At 40.7% G+C, this 10,722-nt stretch overlaps 1 protein-coding gene across 5 annotated transcripts; it reads right to left on the bottom strand.

Moving 5' to 3' along the window:
* Positions 1 to 2,175: 2,175 nt before the first annotated feature.
* MBD4 (methyl-CpG binding domain 4, DNA glycosylase) lies at positions 2,176 to 10,536 on the bottom strand. 5 transcript variants are annotated; one of them, XM_044916323.1, is made up of 8 exons: positions 10,251 to 10,536; positions 8,999 to 9,225; positions 7,759 to 8,591; positions 5,297 to 5,371; positions 5,085 to 5,219; positions 4,306 to 4,455; positions 3,481 to 3,584; positions 2,176 to 2,567 (listed from the first exon to the last, which is right to left on the bottom strand). In XM_044916323.1, the coding sequence occupies exons 1-8, from the start codon at positions 10,350 to 10,352 to the stop codon at positions 2,490 to 2,492; spliced, it is 1,704 nt and encodes a 567-aa protein (XP_044772258.1). In that variant the 5' UTR covers positions 10,353 to 10,536; the 3' UTR covers positions 2,176 to 2,489. The 5 variants fall into 5 exon arrangements, with proteins under 5 accessions (XP_044772258.1, XP_044772269.1, XP_021550676.1 ...); XM_044916334.1 differs by having other exon boundaries at positions 5,297 to 5,379; positions 7,785 to 8,591; XM_021695001.1 differs by having other exon boundaries at positions 8,999 to 9,229; positions 10,255 to 10,536.
* Positions 10,537 to 10,722: the final 186 nt, after the last annotated feature.

Genomic DNA, 10,722 nt, shown 5'->3' with positions numbered 1-10,722 from the left:
TCTATAAACACAGAAAGCAGACTGGCAATAGCCAGAGGCTGGAGGTGAGGTGTGTGGCTTTGGGTTTGACTGCTAACAGGCACGGGGTTTCTTCTTAACGGGTTGGAAATGTTTTAGAGTTAGTGATGATGGTTGCACAACTTTGCTGAGTGTACTAAAAATCATTTAATTGTATACTTTAAAATGATTAAATGATGAATTTTATATTATGTGAATTTTGTCTCAATAAAAAGTTTTAAAAAACAAACACTTGAGCGCTCAGTCTGCATAAGGTACCATCTTCAACGAACTGTATCATCTTTGTGACCCTCTCAACCTGAGGTAGTCACTCAGACCATCCCTATGAGCCACATTAACAGCACTTTTATAAGCCAGGCTCCGTTTAAGCAATTACATGCATTAACTCAATAATCATTATAACTGTGTAAGTTATTATGAGTGGTGATAGCCTCACTATCACTTTTGAACGAGATGAGGAAACAGGTACAGAGGGCAGGCGACCTCACCTGCACCAAAGGAGAAAAGCCAGATATGGCCACGGCTGGAGCTCCCTTGCTGTGTCCACACAGGCTCATACTCCCCAGGGTATCTGACCGCAGGCCCTGCCATTCAGCCACACCTGATGTCCTAGGCTTGGTGAGCTTGCCTTAGCCCCCAATCCCAGCTGGGGCCCAGCGTTTCAGAGGGCCCTCTATGCTCTTAGCTGCAGGGTTTGGGCATCTTGCCCCTACAACTTACTCCTTTTGTTCCCTTCCATTATTTTGTGTGCCTTTCTCTCTCCCTGAGATCACATGTCTCTACAGAACCTTTTTTTTTCCCCCCAAAGATCTTATTTTAAGTCATCTCTACACCCAACAGGGGGTTCCAACTCACAAACCTGAGATCAAGAGTTACATGCTCTACTGATTGAGCCAGCCAGGCACCCCTTTACAGAACCTTTTCATCTTTGTGTCTCTCACAAGCACAGGGTTTGCATTTAGTAAATGCTATGTTGAGGATTGCTAAATAAAGATGTGATGGGATGTTATAAAGTGGGTGTTTGCCTTGTTGGGGGGGATATGGCCAGTTTTCCCGTTCTCTGGTCAAAATCCTTCTCTCTCTCCAAAAACTGAAACTAGCTCACTAAAGTGGAAACAACCAACTTGTCCTACAGCACACTCCACCCGACCACAAAGGTAGTTTCCCTAACAATTTTTTTTTTTTTAATTTTTAAAAATTAAAAAAAATTTTTTATTTTATGTTAGTCACCATACAGTACATCATTAGTTTTTGATGTAGTGATCCATGATTCATTGTTTGTGTATAACACCCACTGCTCCATGCAATACGCGCCCTTCTTAATACCCATCACCAGGCTAACCCATCCCCCACCCCCTCCCCTCTAGAACCCTCAGTTTGTTTCTCGGAGTCCATAGTCTCTCATGGTTCGTCTACCCCTCCGATTTCCCCCCCAACAATTTATTTTTCATTTCTTCAATCAATTTAATTTTCAAATTATACCTTAAAATGGCAATTGGTAAATGAGACTTAACAACTTGGGATTTTCTGTTATTGTTGTTTGATGAGTTCTTTCTAAGGTAAATGTTTCAGTATTTGAGCTACAACATTGTAATACCTGTATTAAAAATGGCACAAGGGGCGCTTGGGTGGCTCGGTTGGTTAAGTGTCTGCCTTTGGCTCAGGTCAAGATCCCAGGGTCCTGGGATCAAGCCCTGGCATTGGGCTCCCTGCTCGATGGGAAGCCTGCTTCTCCCTCTCCAATAAATGGATAAAATCTTAAAAAAAAAAGATACAAAACTTAGAAGGTCCTGTCCTCCATCAGGTTGAGAGATGGGTAAATGTTCGAGCTTTCACAAGGGGGTCAAGGTAAAATGCATGAGCCAGAAGCTGACACTCTGAAACAAAGCTGCAGGCAGATATTCACAGGTTATCAAATGGATGCTAAAACAGAGTCGTCAAGTACACATGATGACAAAAGAATCTTATTGTTACCTTTTTTTTAGTAAAATATAAAAATATAAATTAACTGCCTAACATACCCTATAATATCTTTTCTTACATATTTGGCTGTAAACTCTTTGATTGCATCTTACATAACAACTGTGTAATTCCATTTTTATAGAAAGAGAACAGAAAATTCAATCTTTCCTTAAGCAACAATGATAGAAATCTGCTTTGTATTACTGAGAACTTATGAAAGTTTTTTTTTCAACTTTGAATCACATTTTATTATTGGAAAAGTCATTTACATTTTTAGGATTCTTGTCAAATAACAATTTATTTAAAAAAAAATCTCAAAACATGTTCTAGTACGTTCAGTAGCAAAGATCTACCAGTGTTACACACATTAAGAAAACTTACATTATATTTCTAGTTGGACTAATTACAATCTATATACCCGTAAAGGCAGTTGGTTGTGGTGAATGGAGCTCTTAAGAATCAAGTGCAAGGTAATGTATAAAAAATGAGTTTGAAAATTTCAAAGAATTTTAAGACAGACTTAATTTTTCATGATTTTCCCAAAGCCAGTCATGATATTTATTTAACTTATGGTCTTCAGGGTGCACCTGGAAGAAATATAACACATTAGGAGACAGAAACCTTATATAAGTTCGTCAGAAATACATTTTTTAAATGGGCTTTTTAAAGGTATGGTAGGGGAAAAATACCTTAGGATAGCATACCTGAAAAGTATAACCTTTAGCCTAACTGGATTCATGAATGCTTAAAACTATACCTTACATTAAGGTAATCCTTCACAAAGTACTTTCCAATTTAGTACTGATCTTCACCGTGACCTACCATGTGGGGTGGTGATAACATGAGTCAAGTACTAATATACCATTTCCCAGAAGGAGGTTATAGACCCTGAGAGTTACATGGATTGCTCAGATCACAATAAACGGTGGAGCAGGGATGGGCTTGGCCAGACCTACTAGCTGAATGCTTTAAGGTGAGTCACAGACCAAGAGGGCAGTGTACTGGGCCACCTGGCAGTACCACCGCTGCCAGGACACCCTCTGGATATCTGTGGGCAGGGCATACTCAGTTGACTGGGTAGCTGAAGTAGGGCCCAGTTACCATAAAAGCAGTCTGAGACCAGTAGGAGAAACCCAACAAGCATACCTTCCAAGCCCAAACCTGCCTGCTTTCCTTCAGTGGTATATTTCTGAAGGCTAGTATGACTGTGACAGGAGGAGAACCATGTCAGGCTTAGAGACCACACATGAATGAGAATGACAGCACAGGGCCAGAAGTGACAAACTGCTGGAGGTCAGTCAGAGGCCACACCAAGGAGTCTTTATGGAGTTGGGAGTATCTCTGGAGCCTCTCCCTGCTACCAAAAGACCCATGCCACCACGTGCCCCTCAAGCTTGGAACAAAACTGTGCCCAAGAAATAGTTTTAGCTCTAAGGATGGACTTATTTTGCCTCAGAGACAAAATATGCTGGAGATGTTATGGCTGGGAGTGGGTCTCACCTGCTTCCACTCATTGACGCAAAAAATTCGGTAAGAGTCGTTGCCGTATTTGCCAATCCCATGAAGCTCAATCGGATACCTCCACTGCTTTGTCAGATATTCATCTGAAAATACAACACCCCACAGATCAGGTCAGCCTCTAGAAAGATACTTTCCCTAAATATGTGGTGATGCAGAGCTAGATGGTGAGAATGGCAGAAAGGGACAGCAAGAAGTCTTTCCTAACAACCCCAGTTCTGATGGCTCTCTCTTCTGATTTCCCGCAGCACCCCATCTGAACCTCTCACCTGCCACTTACTAACCATTATTATTTTGTGCTGTGCTAACTAGACAGAGGCAAAGTCCTTATGGTCAACAGGGCATTCTGCTTCACTGACTTCTTCCTCTAATCCTGCCCAGATGACCTGTCCCAGTGTTGGGCAAAGATTTATTGCTTGGGGGGCACCTGGGTGGCTCAGTTGGTTAAGCGACTGCCTTCGGCTCAGGTCATGATCCTGGAGTCCCGGGATCGAGTCCCGCATCGGGCTCCCTGCTCGGCAGGGAGTCTGCTTCTCCCTCTGACCCTCCTCCCTCTCATGCTCTCTGTCTCTCATTCTCTCTCTCTCAAATAAATAAATAAAATCTTAAAAAAAAAAAAAAAAAAAAGATTTATTGCTTGGGTCGGTGAGGGACTGTGGTTTGGGGCAACCGGACTGTTTTTAAATGCCTTCAGTGCTTGAGCTGAATGACCTCAATTAATGTAGCATGCAAGGACATTAAAGTTTAAGGTGTGGCTCTCTTAAATAGGCAGTTTATGTTCTTTCCTTTGGGTATACAGGAAAGTACCTGAGAACTTGATAATGGTTTTTGCTCGAAGATCGTAGAGACCAAGAGGTTTAAGAAGTTCTGACACATCTCTCCAGTCTGCGGTTCTTGCTACCTCAGCCGAAGGGTACTTCTCCAGAAACTCCCAGAGCACAGGGATTGCCATTTTGCCTGGGAAGTAAAAGTAACTGTGATTACAAGCCTCCAGATGGGCTGTTTTTAAGTTCAGGTACTTCCTCATCTAGAAATCTCATATAGAGGGTTTTTGTTTTGTTTTTTTTTTAAACTCCTGCGGAGAAGCCATTACCTGAAAAGGCAACCACCTTCAGAGTCAAAAGTCAACACTATCTATCAGCTATTTGGCTAATAGTATGGCTAAATCATACTGATACCTAGCCTTGCCTGATTATTGGTTTTCAAATAATCCAGTCATCAGATAACTAGTATAAAAGCATATGGAATATGAAGTGCCAATGACATTAAAGAAAGCATTCCATGAAAAAGAAATGCTTTTACACATGACAGAGGGTGGAGGAATGTTAACTGATTTTCACTGCTGACCAAAACTCGTTTGGAAGTAGAAAATAAATGACAATCTGTTCTGTAGTGCTTAAAAAGGCTTTGGATGTCATCTAGTCTAACCTTCTCATAGGTGAAGAGTTTGAGGGCTGAAAGGGAAAGTCCTTGCCTGAGGTCACACAGACTCAAAGTTAAACTTGAACCCAGACCTCCTAATGAATCCAGTGCCCTTTTTCCTCATCACACTGTCTCTAAGATAAAGATGAAAATAATCTACAAACCTGAGGTCCGGTTGAGAAATATGGTAGCAATGAGGAGCTTCCATGGATCGTGGAAAAGTGTTTCCTGGACAAGATTAAAAGGTGACCGGGGAGGTGTCCACTTCTTAAAGGCTTTGCGTCGAGGGCGGCTAAGAGCTAAACAAACACACTGCATCAGAGCTGAACACCTGAAACAGATTTAAAATCTAATTTTCTGATTAGGAAAGAGATACCTTCTCTGTTATATTTGCTGGAAAAATATAGGCTTGTTTTCCTTTTTTCTATTTGTGTCCGTGGAATGGTATCTTCTGAAAAGGAATAGTGAACATTGTTTATAGAAGCTATGGCTTAGCCTAGAGAAATATTCAGGGGTGCAAATAACAACACACTACTATTATAAAGCATTTAATACTGGCCAGGTACTATTCTAAGCACTTTACAAAAATTAACCAACTTAATCCCACTAATGACCTACAAGCTAGGTACTATTTACTTTCACCTCACAGATAAGGAAATTGAGTGAGTACAGATAAATTTAGTAACATGGCCAGGGTCCCACAGTTAGTGTCAGAGCGGAAATTCAAATCCAGGCAGTCCAGCTCCTAAGTCCATAACTTTAACCACTCTGTTACACTAGTACTCTATGATTTATGTTCAGAGTTCATAGTACTAAAAAATTAGAAATAATATGGAATATTTTAAATTATGACACATTTGTACAATGTGGTCATTAAACATCTTGAGACTATATCATGAATATTTTCCCCCATGTCCTTAACTTTTTAAGTGAAAATGCAGTAGTCTACATATGATCCCAATTTAATAAAGAAAGAAAAAAGAGAAACAGAGATTAGAATGAAATAAACCAAAATGGTATAATGGTTGTTGCTAATTTTTCTTTTCTCCTTTAATTTTTTATATTTTCCAAAATTTCTGCAGTGAATATTTTTACACTTAAAAAACAAAAAAGGACACAGACAAAACAAAACCTACTGAAAAACCTAAGATTTGGACCTTGGACTACTGAGATCACTATCTACTGGGAAGCTCAGTTAACATAACAGACTACCTGACCAGCATTATCAGGCTTCCCAAGTTTCTAAAATCATCACATTTAATACTCTCCATAGCCTTACCCTCTAAATTTGAATGTCAGTTAATAATACCTTGGCAGTTATATAGTGTGAAGCCATCTTTTTCACTTCTCATTTTACTTTGCAATATTCTTGATGTGAAAAATTGGACTGGTGAGGATTATTACCTCCATTTTACAGATAAACAAACTAAGGCTTAGAAATTAAACAACAATCCCCAAATGAAAGTGGGACTAATTATAGATTGGGATAGGTATCCAGCTCTCCAGATAATTAGCTACTGTTTTTTGCTATTCTAGTTCGAATAGGCAAAGCCTAGTAGAAAGTAAAAAAAGAGGTCAAAAGAAAGTACTCTTACTAAGTGTTACATGATAATTTCTTCTGTGGGTTCCTATAAATAATTATTAACTAGCGTCCTTTATTAGTAGGAGACTGAAGCTCAGTTTACTTTTCAATTTCCAACTAAGCCAACGGGAAAGTCTTTACAATTCCATTAGACACTTCTTAAACTCAGGGTACTTCATCTTGTGCTGAGAACTAGACTTCTTTATGTATAGGATGAATAGGATACTTCTGTTTTGGTCACAAAAGGATGTTTTTAGTATTTATTTGTCCATTATACTAGCAATAAAGCTACATAAACCTCAAAGCTCTAAGAAGCTTAAAGTCTTTAAAGGAGAGACTTGAATTCTTAAGCAGTTCCTAGGTATATATGGTCATTTTCTATTAAAGGTAAAGGAATTCCAGGCACAGCAAAGACATAAAATCATGAGTGGAACTGAGAACAGAAATCAAGTCTAACCCCCTGCTCCACCAATTTGTCCAGGCTATCTCCTGACAGGACTTTAAGTAAAATTCTTCTTCTTCTTTGAAGGAGTTATTCATTATACCATAATGGCATAATGAATAACTAATACAGGGCTGCTCAAAAGGTCTTCTTTTTATTTTTTATTCACTGAGGTATTATAAAGGCAATACTGCTAAGCTCTGAACTCTGTATTAAAAGCATATTACAAATAATAGATGAACTATGTGAATACAGTTTTGAATTATTTAGAGCTCTAAAGCGTTTAGAAAAGCATTACATTATAATAGAAGATAAAAATGACTATGATAAGTACAAACTGAAATTGGAAGTCACACATCAGGAATAAATAAGAGGAGGGGTGCAAAAGGGTAGACACAGACTATTCTCAACCGTTTAGGCATTAAAAGGAGTCTTCCCCAAACCTTTTCACAAGTGAAGCATTTCATTTTCCCTAAAGCCGTAATATTACTGGCTGGAAAGAAGATGGGAAGGGAAAGCACTGTTGAGGAGAGTCCCAGCTATTGCACCAGGGAGAGATGATAGCAGCTGTAAATGGCACAATCTCCTGAGCTGGGGTTAGCAAGGTGGTAGCCAGCCAATTCCACCTATGCCATAGGAAAGGGTTTGAAGATCAGTTAAATAAGGTAATAGGATCAACTGGTACAATGTATCTGGTATTTAGTCCTATTTCTTTGTTCTATTCCCACATCCTAACTGGGTACAGGCATGAAATATAGTATATGGAAGTATAAACTCATCACGTGTTCATTAGCAGCTGTAGTGCTCTGAATACCTTGACATATTTTCACAGAAATAGAGTCCTTCTCGGTTTGTGAGCAGTTGTTGTCCATTTCAGAGCCACATTTTAAAACGTCGGTATGCAAATGTTCCTTCCTTTCCCCAACTTCTACTTTTATTTCCTCAGATTCTAAAAAGGTTTCCTCACAATTCTTGTTGTGTTCTGCTTCTTCAGTTGAACTTAATTTGTTTATGATGCCAGAAGTTATTTGTTGAAAACAAAAATTTGATCCTGAACTCAATGACTGTTCTTTTACAAGCCTCTTTTCTTCACTGGTTACACTGAGGGTCTTGTTGCTTGCTCCAACATCAGAAATGGAGAGTGTCTTACCAAGCTGACTTTCTTGCACAACAGATTCACTTTCAGCATCTGCCTTTTTATACTCAGATTTTCTTTTCTTATTACTTTGAGCAGAATCTGGAAAACCCTTCCGGCACCGTGTTTTAGTTTTCTTAATTTGAATTCCTTTCAAAATAGTCACCTTTCCTTTGGGCTTTCTAACCTTTCTGGAGTCAACATCATTAACACCCTCATCTTCTTTAAAGTTAGACAGTCCTCTGCTATTTTGCAATTCCAAACTACCACTTGGTAGAGGAAAGACATCTTTTTTCCACCAGCTTCGTGTCCTGAGGTTCCGGTTTGAACTATTACTTTCATTTTGCATTTGGGATGTCAGAGGAGCGATGCTGCAGTTTTTATATCTGGACTTGATGCCCCTTTTAGAAAGTACAGTAAAATCAAAATCTTCTGGCGTAAGGGAAGTCTCTTCATTTTTGTGAAGGTATTTAGCAAGTGAACTTTTGGATCTGAACTTCAGTCCTTGTGGGCTAGAAAATGATATTAAAGAAAACTTATTGCTAGTAAATAAAAGTGACCTTAAAAAGAATTGGACCCTATTTCAGATTTTTAATTAATAATTTCCAAATGTTGCCATGGGTATTTGTCATTTAAAATTACAAAAAAAAGTAATAAAGTGGTACTTTTAAATAGTTTCCTCTATGATAGTATAAAATAATTTTACAATTATTTACAAATTTAAGGGCAACAGTTTGCAGAAGATATATGTACTTATCCCCAAATCACTTGCTATAACTAACCAGTGACACTCAAGGAATAAAATCTATAATGATTTCTGGTAAGAACAGAAAAAAGCCAAGATTTCTGTGATGCTTTCCCAATACCTGTCTAGATAAAATGATTTGGCTGTACTATCTGTACTGCCTTGCATGCTCACCTGATAAAATATACATCATATCTTCCTGCTGTTTTCCCTGATAACCTCTGCTTCACAACTCTTTCCCATCCGCACGGGACAGACTTATGGCATTCTGTCATTGTAGTATCACCAGTCTGAGCAGAAGCAATGGATTCTTGCAGTAGGGTATTACACTCACTGCTACTTTTTATTACCACTTGCTTCTCATCTTCTCCCACTCTTTCCGATCCCAGAGCACCATCTTCCTCGCTGAAAAAAACAAAGTACAAGTGATCAGCTCATTTAAAATTTATTTTCCTCTGCTTATTCAATTTCAATCCATGACAGAGCAGGAACCATATGGACTAAAATTTAGACTACAGGAGATTAAAATCAGTATGGACCAGTCTTATGCTATGTGAATATCTTCCTGTCCTCCAACATGGGTTACAAAGGGTTGGAAGTCTCTGCACAACGAAAAGCTCAAGCTATTCCCTAGGAACTTTTTGTTGTTGTTAATTACTGAACAGGGCTATTATAAAAATTTCTGGTGACACTTGGCATAAATTTAAAAATATGAACCAATAGATGAGCTCTTAACCTGGGATCAACAGAACTGCTTAGAAGAGTCAGTGAGACACCCTCCTTCTCCCCAAATAAGTGATGCTTACTACGCACCAGGCCCTGGCCACAGGATACATGCCTGTGGCTGCCTCTGTAACCTTTTTTTTTTTTTCTTTTTTAAGATTTTATTTATTTGACAGAGAGAGAGATACACCGAGAGAGGGAACAAAAGTAGGGGGAGTGTGAGAGGGAGAAGCAGGCTTCCCGCTAAGCAGGGAGTCGGATGCGGGGTTCGATTCCAGGACCTTGGAATCACGACCTGAGCGGAAGGCAGCCACTTAACCGACTGAGCCACCCAGGCACCCCGCCTCTGTAACTTCTTATAGGACCCATTTTGGGGGCACCCTTGGCTGCTTAACATGACATCTCCTCCAAGGTCTTCCTAGGATCCTCCAGCCCAAGCTGACCTCTCCTTGGACCCCTTGCACAAAACCTCTCTGCTGCTTCCAGCTCCTTCGTCATTCCGGCTAACGAAGCAGGATGCACCCCAGGGCTGACTGAACCCACTGGAAGAGTTCCTGAGCTACAGCCACTGCTCCAAGTAACTAACCCTGTGGGTCTCGAGATCTGTCGATCCTAGGTTAGAAAGGCCCATCCACCTTCTACGCACCCCAGCCCGCTCCCATTTTACAGATGGTGAAAATGAGTCCCGAAAGGGGACTATAACTTGCCGGAGGTCACAAGGCCGGTCTGACGCTGAGCGCTCACTGGAGGTGACCGAGGGGGCAGCTCCGCAGTCCCCCAGGCTCGGACTCTCCATCCCAGCCATGCCCTTCAGGGGGGGCTTCGACAGCAGCAATGGCCGAGAGGGTGCGACGCCCGAGGAGCGGAGCAGAATCAGATGCGAAAACTTCTTCAGCTCAGAACGCTAGGCTGAAATCAAGAGCCGAAAGTGGTGAAAGCTTGTCAGACTCCACAGCAGCTTTCCGGCCACCCAGTTGCCCACAGCCGCCATTTTCACGGCTCAGCCAATCAAATCCTTCGTCGAGGAAGACGTATCGCCCTCCGCCCATTCCGACCAGTCGCGCGCGCCTTAGTTGCGCAGACTCCTAGGCTCCGTTCCATCTTCGCTTTTGCTCCTTTCCTAGCCCTGCCTTTTAGGCCTGCGCACTCGGAATTTGGCTGCGCGCACGAGGCTA

The sequence above is a fragment of the Neomonachus schauinslandi genome, chromosome 1, assembly GCF_002201575.2.
Source record: "Neomonachus schauinslandi chromosome 1, ASM220157v2, whole genome shotgun sequence".
NCBI classification, from domain to species: Eukaryota; Metazoa; Chordata; class Mammalia; order Carnivora; family Phocidae; genus Neomonachus; species Neomonachus schauinslandi.
The sequence above is the reverse complement of the archived record's forward strand: the minus strand, read 5'-3'. Positions and strand labels throughout refer to the sequence as shown.

Excerpts from the sequence above, each read along its gene's own strand:
- MBD4 (XM_044916323.1), bottom strand. The coding sequence starts at position 10,352 with ATGGCTGGGATGGAGAGTCCGAGCCTGGGGGACTGCGGAGCTGCCCCC. Across the intron at positions 9,226-10,250 it reads GGCCTTGTGACCTCCGGCAA|GAAGATGGTGCTCTGGGATC; the intron begins GTTATAGTCCCC and ends TTTTTCAGCGAG. Across the intron at positions 4,456-5,084 it reads ATTTCTCAACCGGACCTCAG|GCAAAATGGCAATCCCTGTG; the intron begins GTTTGTAGATTA and ends TTTACTTCCCAG.